The 22,606-nt window shown below is 44.9% G+C and overlaps 1 protein-coding gene across 5 annotated transcripts in view; it reads right to left on the minus strand.

The window, feature by feature from the left end:
- The window catches only part of LOC308280587 (gamma-aminobutyric acid receptor subunit beta-3-like), a gene marked incomplete at both ends in the record, with an annotated part of 192,162 nt that overhangs the window by 105,129 nt on the left and 64,427 nt on the right, over nucleotides 1-22,606 (minus strand). For 4 of the 5 annotated variants that reach the window (XM_080720917.1, XM_080720915.1, XM_080720914.1 and 1 more), the window contains 3 exons: nucleotides 5,997-6,064; nucleotides 10,519-10,610; nucleotides 11,743-11,793. In XM_080720917.1, the coding sequence (XP_080577043.1) occupies nucleotides 5,997-6,064; nucleotides 10,519-10,610; nucleotides 11,743-11,793 (211 nt within the window). Of the gene's footprint in view, nucleotides 1-5,996; nucleotides 6,065-10,518; nucleotides 10,611-10,732; nucleotides 10,813-11,742; nucleotides 11,794-22,606 lie in introns of those variants that run through there. The other variant, XM_080720913.1, reaches the window with a different exon arrangement.

The following is a 22,606-nucleotide window of genomic DNA, read 5'->3' on the forward strand; positions in this document are numbered from 1 at the left end:
TGCCATGTGTGGTGTTGTAGATAATGTTATTTGGATAGATGCCGGGCTTGATGCCTGCTGTCGTCTTTTGTCACTCACAGCTGTTTACTTAGTAGCTAACTGTAAGTATAGGTTAGGTATAATGCCATGCCTAATATTCCCTCAGCCCTATGTTCACTCAGTTTAGGGTTATATGCTTGTGTTTAGAGTTAGGCGTAGGCTTGCGGTTAGTGTGGCACTTTACAGAGATAGTGCATTACATTCACACACACACACACACACACACACACACACACACACACACACACACACACACACACACACACACACACACACACACACTCACCGATGGCAGAGGAAACCATGCGAGGCACCAACCTGCTCATCGGGAGCAACTAGGGGTTCAGTGTCTTGCTCGAGGACACTTTGACACTATCTCAGGGGGAGCCTGGGATCGAACTGGGAACCCTTGGGGAACCTTCCGTGTTCTAAGACGGCCACTCTACCCCTGAGCCAGTGCCGCCCCTAAAGGGCAAACAAATGTCATGTCACGTGCCAGACAGATGGACAATTAGCCAAGTATAGCTGAAAGTCAGAGTGCATTCGGGGTTGCTTTCCAACCACAACACTACATCAGCTGATTTTCCTGATTGCCTTCAATCACAGAGGAGGACGTGATCAGTGACATCTAACTGGTGTGGAGTCAAATCAGAGAGGAGGAAGGGATTAGAGCCCAACTGATGCCAGTATTTGGTTCTGATCTTGATTCAGATATCCAGATATACAAATATGGTGCAAAACCGGGGTTAAGTATTGCAGTGCAGAAACCTGTTAACTCTTATTGTGCCTATCCCGAACTAGTTCGGGATAATTATTAACGTCCTGGGTGCCTATCCCGAACTAGTTCGGCTTTTTTTTTTTTTTTTAAGAAATTGTAAAAAAAAAAAAAAGATTTTGTCATCTGTTTACACGGCCCGCGAGAGCGTCGCGCCGCCGATATTTACCATCCACTCCAATGCAATCCAGGATCTTTAGAGCTCATTTTCTCTGTTCCATGCATATCCATGAGGTGTGCAAGGTTTAATCATGGCTAAATCGCCGAAAATAGGGCTTCTAAAATGCTTGGTAGCCAATAGCTAACTTCAAGCTAACTTCATCCTGTCCCTGTTCATGCACAAAGGAAAGTGTTCAGGCGCGTCATGGCTGCGCACGGCTTGTGCATATACAACGCTTGTCTATGGTGGATTCTATGGCCATTGGGCGCCCTCTAGACCTGTTAACAACCACCACCATCTCAACACCATCTTAATAAAAATGGATACATGACCTCCTAATATTCACTTATCAAGTTCCTGAGACACAAGGGGAGCCAAATTGACACAAGAAGCACCTTTGTTTGCACCGTCAACACACACGTGGTGTGGAGTCCCGACTCCCTTCCCCTATTACTGCCCTGGGTACTTTTAGCTATTGACAAATAGCAGATATACAAGCTCACAGCGCAGCACTTGGTGCAGCGCTGTGAGCTTGTATATCTGCTATTTTTGAATAATCATGAAAACTTTTGCTAATCTTTGAATATTTCAAATCCTTCAATAAGGTTTCTATGTCAGTGCTGCTCAAACCTTTTCATGTGAAGGACCCCCAAAATGATATGTATTTGGCCACGGACCCCCATCTCAAAATATTTAGTTCCAGGGACCCCACCAGAAGCAAAATTTGAGTTACAAATGTTTGCTAAAATAATACATATATTCAAAGATTTGCACACATATTCACGACTTTTCAAAAATAGCAGATCTACAAGCTCGCAGCGCAGTACTCTGTGCTAAAGGAAAATAAATAAATAGAAAAGAAACAACTTCACACAAAGTTTCACTGGCCAGTTCACTCTGGGTTTTAGTGATCAATCATGCAGTTCCGGGCGCCTGGTGGCCTAGTGGACCAGGCGCATACTATATAGGCATTGCCATTTCGGCATCAATGCCTGTCAGCGTCGCCGGTTCGATTCCCGATCCGGGCGACCTTTGCCGCATGTCACTCCCTGTCTCTCCCCTATTTCCTGTCAGTCCTATCCAATAAAGGCAAAAAAAAAAAGCCCAAAAACAAATCTTAAAAAAAAAAAGAAATCATGCAGTTCCTCAGAGAACCAATAACCGTCTTTTATATGCACTGTTTACATTTCACAAAACATGGACCCCTCTTATTGCCTTTGCTGAGGAACATCCCTTGTATCAGATTGTACTGTGCTTATCTACTCTGCCTTTTTGAAGCCACTGTTGTATGAAAGTGGCGGGAGTTGTCCCTGTCCAAGAGTGTAATATCCTGTCCTACTGCTTACGTTTGTTTTTGTTTTTATGTTTTGTTTGTATATTGTCTGTTTTCTGTGTTTTCTTTTTAGCCTAGGGGGGGGTGGGGCGGGTGGGTGGAAGGGGTTGTTTGTATGTGATGTTGACGTTGTTGAAAAATTTGAAAAATGAAAAATAAAGTCATAAAAAAAAAAAAAAAAATGTTAGGCCTGTGTTACCATCAGCCGGTGACTAGGAGAAGACGAATACCCTTGGGACATCCATACCTCGCACCATTGTTTTGTTCACACCCGCCTTCCCAGTTTGTTACCTTATGACATTAAAAACCCATTTAGAACGGGTACACATTATTGTGTATCATTATTTGATGCTTTAACTATTGAAAAATAGCAGATATACAAGCTCGCAGCGCGGCACCGAGTGCCGCGCTGCGAGCTTGTAGATCTGCTATTTTTGAAAAATCGTGAAAATTAGAATTTTGACCCGATTCCATAAGTGTCTTTTGAATCCTTCTAAGACTTTTTGAAAAACCTATGTTTCTATGTCAGCAATCTGGCTCGCCATCGTTAAAGAAAAGGTCCTTTTCCACTTAGCTGGAGCTCAGTTAGTCTGTTCTTGAGAGACTACTATGTCAGTGGTTCTCAAACATTTTCATGTGAAGGACCCCCAAACTGATATGTATTTGGCCACGGACCCCCATCTCAAAATATTTAGTTCCAGGGACCACCCAGAAGCAAAATTTGAGTTACGAACGTTCGCTTTGAAAATGCACATATTCAAAGATTTGCACACATTTTCGCGACTTTTTCAAAAATAGCAGATCTACAAGCTCGCAGCGCGGCACTCGGTGCCGCGCTGTGAGCTTGTATATCTGCTATTTTTTTATATTTAAAGCATAAAATATTGCGTCATAATGTGTTCAGGCCTAAATGGGTCAAGACCTGAGGCCGATTCTAAAAATGTCCTCTAAATCCTAATGGTTTTCTGAAAAGCAACGAAATATAGGGCTCCTTGGCCTAATAATGCATATCAAACTTGATATTAAAAAGGTTAAGAATAACTTGCCTTACAGCTGATGATCTATTCTTCCAGGTAATTAATTGCGTTCACCTTTCACTATGTTACCTTCCTGGAAAAGCAGCAGCAGCCTATATGAGGTCTCCAATGACTTGTGCTGGGAACCAGCCGTCTAACTCTGGACTGGAGTTTGATGGCTTTAACATTTACAGCAGTGGTTTTCAACCAGTGGTCCTGGGGACCACCAGTGGTCCTTGAGGGGGTTCCAGGTGGTCCCCAGCTAAATGACGGAGAGTTGGTAACCAAATGTAACTCTTGAGAATGTATTTTACGCTCTAAAGAGTTGTATTATTATTAAACATCTGTATTACTTAACTTTGAACTATGACATTAGGCTATAAGAACAAAGACCCCCCTTCTGTGTTGCCTAGAATTGGAGGATTGATTGTGGGGTCATGTTATCAGTGACGATGTACTCTTTGGCTTGCAACTCTAAGGTATATTAAAGGGGATGGTGTTTTCTGCTGGTGTTTCAGTCCGAGTGTATCAAAGGTTCGGAAATGTACACCGGGTGTGTGCTCAGTGTAGTGAGTGCCTAAACCTAACCCTAATCCTAACCCTAACCTCAGTAAAACTATGCCTAAACCTAACCATAACCCCTAACCCTAACCACAAACGGGGCGCATTTACGAATGCACCCTTTGATACACTCGGACTGAATCACCAGCAGAAAACACTCTCCCTATATTAAAGACATAGTTCAATGTTGAAAATGACTGGTAGCCTATTCCCCTTTAATTTAAAAGAAGTCTTCACAATTAGAGAATGTAGAAGAATTGTTATTTTGATCAACATGTGCCTGTTATCTCTGCTATACCACAACAATACAGCATGGAATAGTGGACTACAATATCTTATCCAAAAGTAACAAAATATTTGACGTTTTGGATCTGACAGGCTAAATCTCATCAAATGGTGATCCGTGGCTCAAATGCCAAATAAATAACAGACCTTTGTATGAAAAGGGTTGAAAACCACTGTTCTAGGTAATTAATTGCATTCACCTTTTCGCTGTTACCTTCCTGAACACCAGCAGTATAGCCTATATGAGGGGCGTCACAAGGGGTAGGAAAGTGGGACTGAGTTACTAGGGCCCAAGGTGGAGGGGCCTTCATTATTTTATATACTTTAGCTATTGAAAAATAGCAGATATACAAGCTCACAGCGCGGCACCGAGTGCCGCGCTGCGAGCTTGTAGATCTGCTATTTTTGAAAAGTCGTGAAAATGTGTGCAAATCTTTTAATATGTATGTTTTAAGCGGACATTTGTAACTCAAATTTTGCTTCCGGGGGGTCCCTGGAACTAAATATTTTGAGATGGGGTCCGTGGCCAAATTCATATCATTTTTGGGGGTCCTTCACATGAAAAGGTTTGAGCATCACTGACATGGAAATATGGGTTTCTTGCACACTTTTTCACAATTTTTCAAAAATAGCAGATCTACAAGCTTGCAGCGCGGCACTCGGTGCCGCGCTGTGAGCTTGTATATCTGCTATTTTTCAATAGTTAACATTCATGGGGGGCCCGCAGTGAATCCTTGTACCCAGGGCCCAGAATTTGGTGTGACGCCCCTGAGCCTATATGAGGTCTCCAATGACTTGTGCAGGGAACCAGCCGTCTAACTCTGGGCTGGTAGTTTGATTGCTTTAACATTTACAGGGAGAAGAGAAGCCAGTCCCGATTGCAATGCCAGGCAGCACCCCTGCTATGGTGAGGCACCCAGGGGGAATCCCACCGAGGAATCCCCGGAACGACCCCCTGTCCCAACAAATGCAATGCTTATACCTGTATACCAATGGCAATTTCTGGTGTCAACATCAGTTTGTATAGGGCCTCTGTGCGTATATGTGTGTGTGTATGCGTAAATGTGAGCACATGTGTGTGTGTGCGACAGAGATTGCAGCAAGAGAGCAAGGGAGAAGATGAGCAAGTGTGTGCGTGTGTGTGTGTGTGTGTGTGCGTGCGTGTGTGCGTGAGTGTGTGCGTGCGTGAGCGTGAGCGTGTGCGTGCGTGAGCGTGTGCGTGCGTGAGCGTGTGTGTGCGTGAGCGTGTGTGTGCGTGAGCGTGTGTGTGCGTGAGCGTGTGTGTGCGTGAGCGTGAGCGTGTGTGTGCGTGAGCGTGTGTGTGCGTGAGCGTGTGCGTGCGTGAGCGTGTGTGTGCGTGTGAGTGTCAGTGACAGAGATTGCAGCAAAGAGAACAAGGGAGGGGAAGAGCAAGTGTGTGTGTGTGTGTGTGTGTGTGTGTGTGTGTGTGTGTGTGTGTGTGTGTGTGTGTGTGTGTGTGTGTGTGTGTGTGTGTGTGTGTGTGTGTGTGTGTGCGTGCGTGCGTGTGTGCGTGAGCGTGTGCGTGTGCGTGTGTGTGTGTGTGTGTGTGTGTGTGTGCCTGAGCGTGTGTGTGCGTGTGAGTGTCAGTGACAGAGATTGCAGCGAAGAGAACAAGGGAGGGGAAGAGCAAGTGTGTGTGTTTGTGTGTGCGTGTGCGTGTGCGTGTGCATGCGTGCGTGTGTGCGTGCGTGCGTGCGTGCGTGCGTGTGTGCATGCGTGTGCGCGTCAGCGTGTGTGTGCTGGTGATCCCATGCATTCCTATGTAAACACTGCACCCCATCAAAGGCTGTGTTTAAGTTTACTCACCATATTGACTTCTGAGACCATGTCTATGCTGGCCACGTCTATGCTCATCCCCACCGCCACCGGGGCTCCTGGAATGAAGAGTAGCCTCGTGGTTATTTATAGGAGGCCAAGGGTCTTCAACAAGGGTCTTCCTCAGAGTTACTACAGGGGATCCTCCAAATCTTTGTGTGACCTTTTTTCTCCTTTTTCAGCGGTGGTAAACCGCTCCATAGAGTGGCTGCAGGGTGTGTGTCTGTAGCCTTTTTCCTCAGCGTTTTGCCATAGCAAAACGTGTGTGAGTGGCATAGCCTGTACATCCTAGACTCAAATCCTAGTCTGAAGACGTTATGCAAGCACGACCACCGCTCACTTCACATTGGGTGTGATTTTTTATATTAATGATTTGAACCCTAGAGTCCATATTCAGAGAACTTTAGCCAAAAATAGCAGATCTACAAGCTCACAACGCCTCGCGCTGCGAGGCGTTGAGAGCTTGTAGATCGGCTATTTTCGGCAAAGAGATTTGGTGTAGAGGGGAAAAAGAGCACACTAAGTACAGAGTGAAAGGTCAAGTTTATTAAGTATTGACGGTTCAAGTGGTTAAATATCTGAAAACACACATTGACATGAATCCAAAATACGCTGATGCTGTCAAACGATGAAACTTCATCTAGATTTCATGGAATCTATGAAAAGGTTGTGGTTGGGGTCCCTGCTTCATCTCTCTCTCAACTAAGGGGTCCTTGGCCTGAAAACGTTGAAGACCCCTGTTAAAGGCCTGTGCATCACCTGAGTGTGTGTGTGTGTGTGTGTGTGTGTGTGTGTGTGTGTGTGTGTGTGTGTGTGTGTGTGTGTGTGTGCAACAGCGCCCCTCCCTTAACATGTGTGGTCAGAAAAGGTTACTGCAGGCTACAGACAGACAGACAGACAGACACAGAGACAGACAGACCCACACACACGGCCACGTATAGGAGCGTTGTGACCACCGCTCAAAAAGACGCCCACATAACATTGTGGATGTAGTAACAGGCAGTGGTGCAAAAAGTACCTACATTCTTTAAAAGTATCAATACTGCAACGTAGATGTAGGCCTATACTCTGTTACTTACAAGTAGGCCATTCAGAATTTACTTGAATAAAAGTACAAAAGTATTGGCATTAAAAAAGTAGGAAGTACTCATTAGGCACAAGGTGCCATTTCACAAGTTTTCAAATGAGCTTGTAGATCTGCTATTTTCAAATGGCCAAAAATTTATTTAGGGCTGAAGTGGGTAATGTAGGGTGGACTCAGGTAATGTGGGCCATCAGGTAATGTGAGCCAGCCATAGTTTCAGGCTCCTAGCAACTGTGCCTTTAAATCTTTGCAGCCAATGGCTGCACATGTTCTTGCCACAGCTGTGCTTGACACCAACAAGTGATTTGATTGGTCCATAGTCGTTTTGATGGGAGGAGCTAAGCCACACAACAAGACCTGCTGGAAGAATTTGCAAGGTGGGTGCAGAGACACAAAGTTTTAACTTGAGATTGCTAAGGATACTACATCAATGAAAACAAATGCACATTTATAAAAACTGGTGCAAAATGTGTGTTAAGATGTCCTTTACCAGGCATGATGTTGATATTTTGCTTAATGAAATCATTTTTCATAAATAATGACGTTTTTGTAAGTGGCTCACATTACCATAGTCAATTGTGGTGAAAGCTTAGCTGGGCCAGCTTAGGTGGGCCACCTTCATTAGCATTATGTTTTGTGTTAGCTTAGGTGGGCCACCTTCAGAAATGAGCCCTGGGGGTCCCTGGAGGTGGTCCCCGGGCGGCAGTGCTCGGAGGCCCGCCAGGGACCTCCGGTGGTGGTCCCTGGTGGTGCCTGGTGGTCCCTGGCCGTCCCCAGGCCCTGTTTTGGGGGCCTGGAGCCGGCCCTGGGGGTCCCTGGAGGTGGTCCCCGGGCGGCAGTGCTCGGAGGCCCGCCAGGGACCTCCGGTGGTGGTCCCTGGTGGTCCCTGGCCGTCCCCAGGCCCTGTTTTGGGGGCCTGGAGCCGGCCCTGGGGGTCCCTGGGGGTCCCTGGAGGTGGTCCTCGGGCGGCAGTGCTCGGAGGCCCGCCAGGGACCTCCGGTGGTGGTCCCTGGTGGTGCCTGGTGGTCCCTGGCCGTCCCCAGGCCCTGTTTTGGGGGCCTGGAGCCGGCCCTGGGGGTCCCTGGAGGTGGTCCCCGGGCGGCAGTGCTCGGAGGCCCGCCAGGGACCTCCGGTGGTGGTCCCTGGTGGTCCCTGGCCGTCCCCAGGCCCTGTTTTGGGGGCCTGGAGCCGGCCCTGGGGGTCCCTGGGGGTCCCTGGAGGTGGTCCTCGGGCGGCAGTGCTCGGAGGCCCGCCAGGGACCTCCGGTGGTGGTCCCTGGTGGTGCCTGGTGGTCCCTGGCCGTCCCCAGGCCCTGTTTTGGGGGCCTGGAGCCGGCCCTGGGGGTCCCTGGAGGTGGTCCCCGGGCGGCAGTGCTCGGAGGCCCGCCAGGGACCTCCGGTAGTGGTCCCTGGTGGTCCCTGGTGGTCCCTGGCCGTCCCCAGGCCCTGTTTTGGGGGCCTGGAGCCGGCCCTGGGGGTCCCTGGGGGTCCCTGGAGGTGGTCCTCGGGCGGCAGTGCTCGGAGGCCCGCCAGGGACCTCCGGTGGTGGTCCCTGGTGGTGCCTGGTGGTCCCTGGCCGTCCCCAGGCCCTGTTTTGGGGGCCTGGAGCCGGCCCTGGGGGTCCCTGGAGGTGGTCCCCGGGCGGCAGTGCTCGGAGGCCCGCCAGGGACCTCCGGTGGTGGTCCCTGGTGGTGCCTGGTGGTCCCTGGCCGTCCCCAGGCCCTGTTTTGGGGGCCTGGAGCCGGCCCTGGGGGTCCCTGGGGGTCCCTGGAGGTGGTCCTCGGGCGGCAGTGCTCGGAGGCCCGCCAGGGACCTCCGGTGGTGGTCCCTGGTGGTGCCTGGTGGTCCCTGGCCGTCCCCAGGCCCTGTTTTGGGGGCCTGGAGACGGCCCTGGGGGTCCCTGGGGGTCCCTGGAGGTGGTCCTCGGGCGGCAGTGCTCGGAGGCCCGCCAGGGACCTCCGGTGGTGGTCCCTGGCCGTCCCCAGGCCCTGTTTTGGGGGCCTGGAGCCGGCCCTGGGGGTCCCTGGGGGTCCCCGGAGGTGGTCCCCGGGCGGCAGTGCTCGGAGGCCAGGCAGGGACCTCCGGGGACCCCCGCTGGTGGTCCCTGGTGGTCCCTGGCCGGCCAGAGTGGTGCAAAGGCCCGCTTTTGGGGGCCTGGCGCCGGCCCTGGGGGTCCCTGGGGGTCCCCGGAGCTCCCCAGGCCCGGTTTTTGGGGCCTGGCGCCGGCCCTGGGGGTCCGCGGGGGTCCGCGATGGCACCATCGTGTGCGGGGAGGCGAGCCGGTTCCAACGGTACCATTATTGAAATTAAATTCAATGAATGAAATTAAATTGACCTCCAAATCTTGTTTGACTGTTTTGCTTTGATTTGCTTTGGCTCATTATAGCAGATGAGTGGCTCACATTACCTTATTAGGGTTAGGGTAAGATGGGCCACTGACAAAAATATGATTTAATATAAAAATACACTAGATATGCAAAATATAAGCATTGTTTCTGGTTAAGGCCGTCTACATATATATTATATATATTTTTTATCGATGTGCATTTGTTTTTTATTCACTTGTCAAACTTATAACTGACAAATTAGATATGTTTGGACAATGCAATTCTCCTCTGCAGGCTAGTTTTGAGACATTGCTCTTCCCACCAAAACAAACAAACAACTCAAATTTTGATTGTTTTGTGTCAAGTACAGTTGTGGCAAGAAACATGTGCAGTCATTGGCTGTTAAATTTTAAAGAGCTAGGAATTAATGGGGTCAACCCTAAAGTGGCCCATTTTAGCTGATCAGGTGGCCTAAAATACCTGAAAAGTGTTAATCTTGAAAATGTGTGACATTTTAAGCTTAAACATTTTTTTAAAAATAACCATCTAATTTTCCTACATACATTTAACACAAATATATTAAGGACAGTCTATATTAACTATAAAAAATACATTCAGCGTTCTGCACTGCTTTTTCTTAGTTTCCCAGGCGATTTACCAAAAAGCGGCCCACATTACCTGAGTCCACCCTATGTGTTGTCATAATAATACAAATCTACAAAGTAACTATAGTAACTAAAGTTGTCAAATGATTGTAGTGGAGTAAAAGTATTTGCCTCTGAGATGTAGACATGTAGTTGAGTAGAAGTAAAAATACTGAAGGTTGGAAATACTCAAGTAAAGTAAAAGTACCTCAAAATTGTACTCAAGTACAGTAGACCTACTTAGTTACTTTACACCACTGATAATAGGTCTATTGATGATAAAAGGGACCCCAATTTAAACAATTGCCTTACACTGCTAGCTTTCTTGTGGTTTAGATCCTTTTAGACCTTGTATCAGTCAACTGTTCTGTCCAGTAGGCCTACCTTTCCTTTTCCTATGCAAACTTCTAATAAAGTGTTCAATCAATCAATCAAACTATACGTTAGTAGGCTACGTACCTCCAAAGTCCGGCCGCAGTCGAATATCGTAGCCTGCCAGTAGTTTATCCACCGTCTCTTTCACAAAGGACATGTTCCCCGGCTCATTGACACTGAAACGACATGACAACAACCCACGTCTCACAGTCACTCACACTCGTCTTAAAAAAACAACAACAATCCCTACACTTTGCTGCACCTTTTTGGTTTGATCAACAACAACAAAATCACTCACCTTTTCGCGCAACAGACGATCGAACCGATCACCAGCGCCGACAGGGCGCGGAATTGACGCGCTCTCCGCAAAGCCAACATTCCCTTGCCTTCGGTTGTTTTAATAAAAAAAAATACAAAAACGTATACAAATCAACCAGAAAGGAGGGGTGAGGACTCGGAGGAAATGGGGGGGAAAAACACCCGTCAAAGATGATCCGGACGGTTTGGTGAGAAATCGCGAGCAGCCCCTAATCCATTGACCGCAATTTTGTTGTGGGGAGCTGTCCACTTACAGGGGTGCTGAAACAGCCCAGAGGGAAGAGAGAAGAAAAAAAGAAAAAGTCCACCTGCTGTGCGATCAGTCAAATATGAAATGTTGGGCTGTCATCAGCCCTTGATTTGATCCTTTTCTGCTCGCCTTCCATTCGGGAGCAGTCGGTCCGCATATTGATGAGCAAGGAGAGCACGGTGTGTCCTGCCTGCCTGGTTGGTGGCTGCTGAAGGCACTCAGTTTGTTCAAATGGTGATGCGAGAGAGAGCCTCATCACTCCTCTACCTCACACCATCTCTACGCCAATCCTCTCCTCCCCTCTCCGTTCCCAACACCACCACCACCACCACCACCACACAACTAGCTAAACATGGCGGGACGTTAACGATATCACGGTGGTAAAAAAAAAAAGAAGGCAAGGGACTGTGTTTTATTATAGTCCCAATAATCAATCGTTTTTGATTGATTGGTTGGTTGATTGATTGATTGATTGATTGGGGGCCGCCCTGGCGGATCGCTTAAAATCGCATCTTTTCAATAAAAAAACGTTGGCGTTTTGAGGATGATTCTTTTTTTTTTTCGCTGTCCAAAATTGTGGAGTGGCAGTGATTGGGTAACCCCGCAGAAAAATGTGTGTGTGTGTGTGTGTGTGTGTGTGTGTGTGTGTGTGTGTGTGTGTGTGTGTGTGTGTGTGTGTGTGTGTGTGTGTGTGTGTGCGTGTGCGTGTGTGCGCGCGCTTGGGTGTAAAGCATGCCTACCTGGTCGTGTCATAAATAGCAAACAGCTTCTTGTTCCCATCAACAGCATTCCTGCAAAAAACAAGTGGGGGGGGTTTGACAGTTAGACTATTTGATGAAAATGTTCAAATCTTTCTTCATCAGGCCTAAACGCACACACAAACGACGATCCTATAACAAACCATTGTATACCTTTTGTCTTTCAATATGGTCTTTCCATATAAGGCACAAGGGGGAATTCAATGCTGAGGAAATGCTGTTCATTTTACTTCATTGCCACTGGCACTGACTCCTATATGCACGCACGCACACACGCGCACGCACATACACTACACAGGCACACAGGCCAATAGCAGTTCAATGATGATTAGTCAATAATGCAGTTGCAGTAAAGCCAGATACTGGAAACGCCAGTGGTGGAAAAAGTACTCAGAAACGTAAAAAAGTAAAAGTATCAATACTGCAATATAGATATACTCCGTTAGGGTGCCCACACACCAAAATACCTAGAGTGGAATCCGCCAATGCGTTTCAATGAGAATGGAGCGTGTTTTTGCCAGTAGAGGATTTCTGCAAAAAACGCTACATTCTCATTGAAATGCATTGGCGGATTCCACTATAGGTATTTTGGTGTGAGGGCACCCTTACAAGTAAAAGTCTGGGATCCAAAATGTACTTATGAGTAAAAGTACAAAAGTATTGGCATCAAAATATACTTTAAGTAGGCTACCAAAAGTAAAAGTACAAAATATTTGAAAATAGCAGATCTACAAGGCAAGCTCATCAACGCATCGCATTGTGAGCTTGTAGATCGGCTATTTTCAAATAGCCTTGGTATAAAATAGGGCTAAAGTGGATTACTGTATGTTTTGTTAATATAATCATTTATATCTGCAAAGTAACAAGTAACTAAAGTTTTCAAATTATTGTAGTGAGGTAAAAGTACAATATAGTGGAAGCAAAAGTACTGAAAATTGGAAATACTCAATTACAAATACCTCAAAACTGTACTTATGTACAGTACTTAAGTAAATGTACAGTACTTAAGTAAATGTACTTAGTTACTTAACACCACTGGTAAACGCTATGCAGCTGCAACTTGTGGGGAGCTGTCCACTACAGGCACGGTGCTGAAACATGTGGGGAGCTGTCCACTACAGGCACGGTGCTGAAACATGTGGGGAGCTGTCCACTACAGGCACGGTGCTGAAACATGGCTCTCTGACTCCTGGACCACCAACAGCATAGCCTAATGTTATGGTAGAGCTGAGTCAGTAGTGAACCACCATAGCCTAATGTTATGGTAGAGCTGAGTCAGTAGTGAACCTCCATAGCCTAATATTATGGTAGAGCTGAGTCAGTAGTGAACCACCATAGCCTAATATTATGGTAGAGCTGAGTCAGTAGTGAACCACCATAGCCTAATATTATGGTAGAGCTGAGTCAGTAGTGAACCACCATAGCCTAATATTATGGTAGAGCTGAGTCAGTAGTGAACCACCATAGCCTAATGTTATGGTAGAGCTGAGTCAGTAGTGAACCACCATAGCCTAATATTATGGTAGAGCTGAGTCAGTAGTGAACCACCATAGCCTAATATTATGGTAGAGCTGAGTCAGTAGTGAACCACCATAGCCTAATATTATGGTAGAGCTGAGTCAGTAGTGAACCACCATAGCCTAATGTTATGGTAGAGCTGAGTCAGTAGTGAACCACCATAGCCTAATGTTATGGTAGAGCTGAGTCAGTAGTGAACCACCATAGCCTAATGTTATGGTAGAGCTGAGTCAGTAGTGAACCACCATAGCCTAATATTATGGTAGAGCTGAGTCAGTAGTGAACCACCATAGCCTAATATTATGGTAGAGCTGAGTCAGTAGTGAACCACCATAGCCTAATATTATGGTAGAGCTGAGTCAGTAGTGAACCACCATAGCCTAATATTATGGTAGAGCTGAGTCAGTAGTGAACCACCATAGCCTAATGTTATGGTAGAGCTGAGTCAGTAGTGAACCACCATAGCCTAATATTATGGTAGAGCTGAGTCAGTAGTGAACCACCATAGCCTAATATTATGGTAGAGCTGAGTCAGTAGTGAACCACCATAGCCTAATATTATGGTAGAGCTGAGTCAGTAGTGAACCACCATAGCCTAATGTTATGGTAGAGCTGAGTCAGTAGTGAACCACCATAGCCTAATGTTATGGTAGAGCTGAGTCAGTAGTGAACCACCATAGCCTAATGTTATGGTAGAGCTGAGTCAGTAGTGAACCACCATAGCCTAATATTATGGTAGAGCTGAGTCAGTAGTGAACCACCATAGCCTAATATTATGGTAGAGCTGAGTCAGTAGTGAACCACCATAGCCTAATACCAGTAAGACTCCCTAATCGGGAGATAAGCGACCGTTGGTCGCTTATCTCCACAAATAGGCCAAAAGTTTGTTTTGGTAGGACCATATATGGATTCTGTTAGTGTGGATCTCTTAACAGGGCATCATCTGGGATACAATCCCTTTTATGCCCATATATGGAGATCCCTAACATAATCCCTTTCATGCCCATATATGGAGATCCCTAACAGAATCCCTTTATGCCCATATATGGAGATCCCTAACAGCATCCCTTTTATGCCCATATATGGAGATCACTAACAGCTAACAGAATCCCTTTTATGCCCATATATGGAGATCCCTAACAGAATCCCTTTTATGCCCATATATGGAGATCCCTAACTGATAGGTATTTTGTTATGGTTCATATCATCTTTTTATCAATACATATTGATGACCACCTGAAGTTGAAGGCACAGTGACTGTGTCATAAAATGTCATGTACAGTACAACACAAGGTCTCCGTCTGGTTGAAATCAGACCTTATCAACTGCCTGGAGCCTGTACCGAAAACAATGAGAATTGTTTTGGTTTATAAGGCTCAGTGTCATCCAGACACGAGCAAGGACATCTCTCCTCCCAGGAACCCTGTATGTGGACTTTGTCTTGTGTTGAAACGTCATCCATTGACTGATGAAATGACCATACTTATACTCATGTCAAAACATAATTTGTCAGAGAGAGCACGAACCATTGATTATTCTGTACTGTACCTGTCTTGAATACTCTCTCTCCATAGTAAACATACCATTCTCACTCTGATCACTCTCCTGTCTTATTTCTGTGTGATGGATTATTGTATCTCATATGGGAATAAGAAGGTGTTGTTGTTCAATAATAATATATCGATCAAAATGGTCCTACGTCGCCGCATACAGATGTAATCTTGGCCGACCGATGGATGGACAAGTGACCGTGGGTGCACTTTCTCTCCCCCGGTGGGTCGGTTTTACAACACGTATAAAAGAACCAGCTGTGAGTTTGGAAGTTTACTGTGTTTTCAGACAAGGTTATTATTTTGACAACAGTACAATTTATTTTATAACATTCCCTGCTTGGACATCCGCCACTGGACCGCTGGACACATGGTTTTCTGATTGCATGCTCCACGGTCCGAGGACGGATCTTTATGCACCACTGGTGACCGGAATAATATTTTAAGATAAGTATACTGTTTTCTTCAGTTATCTGTGCGCGATGAGTCGCTTCTCAGTTTGAATTATTGTTTTGATTTTTGATATTTCAGGGAGTCGGACAAGGCTAAATAATGTTTTAGTATCGCTCAGTCTATTTTACCTTCACTTGTTTTAACACATAAATTGCTCGGACACATCCTATCATAGGCTATTGTCCCCGCCAGCCCAACATAGGGGAAATACAGTAGGACAGGAGACACCATTCATTATAACATTCTTTTAAATTATAACATTTGTAATTACTTATTAATCCTTTATAGTTTACGGTTGGCCCCTGTAACATTATGTGTCGTGTCTTTGAATTTTGAATTAATGATGAATTATTGTTCTCCCTCCGTCGAGGAGCCGGAAATCTCCTAATTATGTTCTGGTTTGACACGCGTCGTAAATTAACCCTTATCTGATAACAGTAGATGGTCATTTTATCGGTCGTTATTTCTGTGATTTTCAAACTTCACAGAAACTATTTTTTTTCTCTCGGTACCTTTTTGTTGCTTTTTGTTGCACATTGTTTACCAGAATCAGAGGGTTTGCCTGGTTCTAAAGAATTTGGACATAGCCGCCGGTGGTCACGGTTGATGTTATTTTTATCAATAATTGTCCAGTATTATTTTGTTATCTGTCTGTTTTGGTACCGAATTCGCTCCGTTTACTCTGCGCCTCTCACCCCCTCGCTTGCCGTCGCGAAGCAGAGTGAGAAGCTATATGTTATTTTTTTAGACCGTATTTTGACCATTTCTGTTCTGGTAAAATAATTGGCATGAAGGCCTCTAATAATATTCAAATGTTTAAAATGTATCTGACAATTTAAGTTAAGACAGAACTAAAATGTCTCCTTCTCCACTTTCTCAAGGAGTGGACCGATTGGACGATTGGACCTGCTGTCGGTGGAACCCCCAGGATTTTTTTTTCTCCCCACCATGGCACGTGAGCTCACTGTTTTATCATACATGTCACTCAAATTGGCAAAGGGGCAAGCCGACAGCAGAGCCAACAAGATTCACCACCCAGGTACCCTAATACAACTCACACACTGCTCAGAGACAAAAACTTGTATAAATGTTGAATTTATACAATTCAACATTTATACTCTTCTCTTTCTCTAATATGCTCTCTGTCTCTCAATTAACCTAAAATAAATCAATATTGTTACTTCCTGTCTTTCTCTATCTCCCTCTCTCTCGCCATGTGAAAGAAAATAGCAGCTCTACAAGCTCATATAATGTAGTCTCAAAGTCTAATAATTTAGTGGAAATAACAGCCGGTGAACTATACTAGATTATTATACATTATTGATTATCACAATAATAAAGACACTAAATCAATTTACAAGGAACCCCAATTCACACACTTTGTCTAGAATATTTTCAAAATAATCCAACTTGCTACAGAACAGATTGCCTTGAGTAGCCTGAATCTATCTCTTATCAGTCTCTCTGCTCTCACTACTACTACAGGCCTTTGTCCACTAAAGAAAACCTGTATGTCTCTCATTACACTCATAACCCTTCCTTCGATAGTTATGAGACAAAAACTTGCTTAAGTTGTTATAAATCGTATTTTTTATCCATGATTTAACCTTGTCCATGAGGCCCCTGTGTCCTAAATAATGTGTTCCAAATTCCGTTGTTTCGTCGTTCCGGTTTGCCTTACAAATTACTTTTTATCTGCGGCCCTGTTAAAAACAGACATTAAATCGGTCGCGTTATTCTTCTTAAGTCTTTGAAGTTGGTTTTGTACACCTTAACTTTCTAAATCTATTTCTCAGTTTTCATTGTAGGCTATTCATGCCTTTTTGGACTGTAAATCACAGAGGTGTCCAGTACTTAAAGATTTATACCTGCTGTCTTAAGAGTCTAGCTAGCTCTTAACACAGCTGCGTTTTTATTGTTTAATGTTTTGTAGTCTATTGTTTTATCGCTTTTCGTTGCACGTTTGAGTAACAGAATAGGGACTGCGGTTTCCTGTTCTGAGGACATAGCAGACTGTTGGTCACAGATTCATGCTTGTCCATATTATTAGTTGGTGTTATTTAGCACGAGACTCCAGTTTAGTGTTGCCAGGACGAAAGTTATTTCTGTCCTGAAGGAAATCTTTACAAGATTTCGTTTAGTGTACCCAGAACAAAAGCAATTGTTCTGAAGGGAGAATCTCTTGGCCAGTGCATAACCCAGCCACTTAATCACATAACAAATCGCGTGGTTATTTTATTAATAATAGCTGTTTCCAGCTACTTAATCACATAAGAAATAGCGTGGTTATTTTAATTGGTAGATTTCCTTTATGTTCCAGAACAGAACGTTCTGACGGAAATCTTCATGCTTTATGCTTACATGTCTTTGTTTTAGTCTTATTATTATTTTTAATTCCATCTCAGGCCAGCTGAGGTGTTGAGAACTAAGAAGCCCCCTTCTGAATGATGACCTCTAAACTGACTGACCCATGTGTGTAAATGTATGAGAAATTGTCTACATGGATACATGTACTGTATGTATGTGTGTTTTAATCCTATTTTTCTCCCCTGGTGATAACCTTGTGAAAGAAAAGGGAAAAATCAAACCCAGTATGAACATGAGCAGTGGTGCATGTGTGTTTGTCCGGCCGTGCAGTACTGTACGGTATGTGTGAGTCGCTGGCTCGCATTTAGGCTTGCTGCTTAACGCTTGCTGCTTGCGCTAGCTCTGCCTATGTTTTATTTTATTTGGAGAAACTGTGGGGATCGTTATAAACTTCAAGTGACTTGTTACATACTGTTTCTCTCAAAATGGGTCTTATTGTGTGAATCTGTTTCTATGTGTTTCTCCTAAAAGGGATGTTTGCCACTCTATGTTCCTTAATAACACATCCTGGTATTCTAACATTGTGATTCCGACAGCCTTGACACTGCAACAAGTGTCTGATATTTCACTGGTAAACCATATTTCAGTAAACAATCTTTATCCTCATGGGGTGACGGCAAGAGCTGTCAACAACAAGATTCACCATCATGTCAACAACTCAGTTGTGTTCTGTCCACTGATTAAGGTCAACCCAGCCCATGAGGTGACCACTTGACATGATATTACATCATGTCTTACAGTAACTATATAAATTCATGTCAACTGTTCATTTAATTTTGTTTTGTTTTTCCAGGTTTATGACAGGTTTATTTATTTTGGTTGGACTGGACGGATTTGACCTCATGTTTTATTTACATTTGATTTTGTCCGTTTTTCTCTGTCCTCCTGTCTTGTTGAGAAAGGGGCACCATGTCCGGTGGAGCCGTTCATTTTGTTTTTTGCTTCCCTAGGGGCTGGTGTCCATTTAATTATATTTTATTTATTTTGTTATTATTATCTTTTATTTGTATTTAAACCTTCTGTCTGTGTTCTGATGTCAAAGGGGCCCTGTTCATACAGTGCCTATGTTACAGAAGAGGCTCGGACACTTTACTCCCTCTCTGCCTCTGCGTGCGTGAGCGTGCGTGTGACTGTGTGCCATGGCCATGGCGGGTATGTGTGAGAAAGTGTTAGATATGTTTTGTCTTCCTTTCTACTGATTTCATCAACATTCTGATTGTGGAACTTCCTGTTCCCAGGTCCTCTTTGGGTGACTTACTGGTAGGCCTATTAAGAAACATTTGACACTGATTTAACTATTTTATGATTTTAAGTCATTTTTAATTTGTTTTGAAAGTTTTGAATAATTGAAGAACTGTGAACAGATTATAAATCTGTGGTCTGAAAATGTATTTTTATTTTTATTATTTTAACCATTTAGCCCCAAACATCAACAACATCATTTTTGCCACACCTTGTGTCAAGAGGGGGGAGTATGCTTGATTGTTTGGATTAGGCTTTGATTTTCATTGTTTAACGTTTAATTTTGATTTTGAAACTTTTGATTTTAAAACTTTGTATGTTTTGAGTATGTTTGTGTTGTGTGAATTAATCCTTCTGCCCAACACAAACAGACTATCAGAACGGCTTACAGCCACTCAACACCTATAAGGGCTAACCATGACAACACCACAGCGGAGGAAAAAATACAGAGGGCGGAGAGTGAAAAGGGGCACCACCAACAGACGATGGGTCACCAGTGCACGAGCCAATCAACCGCAGGACCAGAGCTATGCTCTGGTTGTCGGTGGGTAACGGAAATGCACTGTGAAGAAAAAACATTTAGGTGGAGAAATTATGATTGTAAATTGTTGAAATACAAGTGACCTGCCGCCAAGCACTGTCATCCTCTAGGCCCGATGGACGCCAGGCGGAGCCAAGGAACCACCAGAGGCCAGAGGGCAGTGCGAACGCGCCATCATCACAGCGGGGGGCTATTGCAGCCTCCCGGGCCTGTGAGTATTCTGAAATCGCACTGTCGAAGAATTAAGCCGCTATAATTATGACTGAAGAATCCATTGTATCGATATTAGTGAACTGCCGAATCCATTGTATCGATATTAGTGAACTGCCGCAAGCTTCTGTCCGTAGGAGCTGTCTGAAGCCCATCTACAACCCATCTCCGACCCGTCTCCACCCATCTCCGACCTGTCTCCGCCCATCTCCGACCCGTCTCCGCCCATCTACAACCCATCTCCGACCCGTCTCCACCCATCTCCGACCTGTCTCCGCCCATCTCCGACCCGTCTCCGCCCTTCTACAACCCATCTCCGACCCGTCTCCGCCCTTCTACAACCCATCTCCGACCCGTCTCCGCCCATCTACAACCCATCTCCAACAAAACCTCAACTCGATCCCTGGACTTTGCTCTGTCTCTAGCCCTCATCATATCGAGGACTTATGGACTTATGGACCCCTTTTTATTTTTATTCTGTCCTGACAGGTTGCAGGGGAAGACTGATCAACTAATCTTGACGTATCAATCTGTCATTAATGTCATGTCAACTCTAACCCTAACGATAATTACAGTCCTTTTACTATTGAAGAAATGTTTTAACCCTAACCCTAACCCTAACCCTAACCATTTTTCATCCCACTGTGTGCCTATTTTGTTTTCTTTTGTTGATCTATTTGATAAAAAGATCAATATTAACCAGCCGGTGGAATTGATAGGTATTTTGTTATGGTTCATATCATCTTTTTATCAATACATATTGATGACCACCTGAAGTTGAAGGCACAGTGACTGTGTCATAAAATGTCATGTACAGTACAACACAAGGTCTCCGTCTGGTTGAAATCAGACCTTATCAACTGCCTGGAGCCTGTACCGAAAACAATGAGAATTGTTTTGGTTTATAAGGCTCAGTGTCATCCAGACACGAGCAAGGACATCTCTCCTCCCAGGAACCCTGTATGTGGACTTTGTCTTGTGTTGAAACGTCATCCATTGACTGATGAAATGACCATACTTATACTCATGTCAAAACATAATTTGTCAGAGAGAGCACGAACCATTGATTATTCTGTACTGTACCTGTCTTGAATACTCTCTCTCCATAGTAAACATACCATTCTCACTCTGATCACTCTCCTGTCTTATTTCTGTGTGATGGATTATTGTATCTCATATGGGAATAAGAAGGTGTTGTTGTTCAATAATAATATATCGATCACTAACAGAATCCCTTTTATGCCCATATATGGAGATCCCTAACAGAATCCCTTTTATGCCCATATATGGAGATCCCTAACAGAATCCCTTTTATGCCCAGTTGGTTGCTAGGGTAAAAAAACATGGTTGCTATGGTAAACAGTTGGTTGCTAGGGTAAACAGTTGGTTGCTAGGGTAAAACCATGGTTGCTAAGGTGGTTGCTAACGTACACTAACAGACCAGCAACAACAGACTGTTGCCACAGCAACGTACACAAAGGTTTGTGTACACATGTGGTGTGATGTCATACTGAAGATATATGACATCACACCGTACACAAACAAAGGTGTGACGTGTGACGTGTGACGGACGGACGGACGGACGGACGGACGGACGGACGGACGGACGGACGGACTGACGGACGGCCGGTGGAGGTTTTCATAGTAAACTGCTCCCTGACGGTCGCAATTATGGTAGAGCTGAGTCAGTAGTGAACCACCATAGCCTAATGTTATGGTAGAGCTGAGTCAGTAGTGAACCACCATAGCCTAATATTATGGTAGAGCTGAGTCAGTAGTGAACCACCATAGCCTAATATTATGGTAGAGCTGAGTCAGTAGTGAACCACCATAGCCTAATATTATGGTAGAGCTGAGTCAGTAGTGAACCACTATAGCCTAATATTATGGTAGAGCTGAGTCAGTAGTGAACCACCATAGCCTAATGTTATGGTAGAGCTGAGTCAGTAGTGATAGTGAACCACCATAGCCTACATTTCAAACAGGATTTAAATCACACACCAATTACTGTCTAGGAAATGTGGAACTCGGGTACCCTCTTATGGCAATACTTAGGATAACGATTTTCTTTTTTTATTATAATTAAGCAGAACTCTCTTTAATAGCAACACAAGTATAGTGCGGGTCTTGAAAAATACAGTAAGGCCTATCCTACTATAATATCTATAAAAAGATTGACGAAACAGCCCTATGATTAATTGAATGAATTTTAAAAGTAAAGATTTGCCTAAAAATAAATTAACGCATTGTCCACCCTTCAGACAATTAACATATAAATATAGGCTATCAACAAAAGACTATACATTTGGCATTTTGAGATTCGCTCTATAGGCTACTTATAGTCAGCTCCATATCATTTCCTTCCTTTGAAGGCAATTAATTCATCAACCGGGCTTCAAGGTGAAGTCATTTCGCAAAATTCGATTCTCTCCCCCCCGCATCACTCACTGCATGTTGTGCATGAGTTGCTTATAGAGCACCGCTGTCTGCTGCTGCGACCCACGGGATTACCTATTACAATTATTGTTGCAGTGTTTCTCTCTCTCTCTCTCTCTCTCTCTCTCTCTCTCTCCCTCCCTCTCTCTCTCCTTTTCGCCTCTCTCTCCCTCTCTTTCTCCCCCTCTCTCTCCCAATCTCTCTTTCTCCCCCCCTCCCTCTCTCTCTCCTTCTCCCTCTCCCCCCCCCTCTCTCTCCCCCCCTTCTCTCTCTCTGCACAGCACCGGGGCAGCGGCATCAGCAGCAGCAGCATCACAGTGCAGGCAGGCCAGATGTGCGGGAGAGAGTGAACCAAATCTTTAGGTGAAAAAAATCGCTACGAAGGGGGGGCTGCCACTGCCAAGGCAACGAAGGGACGACGAAGCAGCAGCCCGCGTGTGTCGCTACGATGATGCTGCTGATGCTGAGGCTGGTGCTGCCGCTGCCGCTGCTGCTGCGTTCAACAACACCTCGAAACCATTAACGGGAC

This window comes from Nannobrachium achirus (genome assembly GCF_963921795.1).
Source record: "Nannobrachium achirus genome assembly, chromosome: 24".
NCBI classification, from domain to species: domain Eukaryota; kingdom Metazoa; phylum Chordata; class Actinopteri; order Myctophiformes; family Myctophidae; genus Nannobrachium; species Nannobrachium achirus.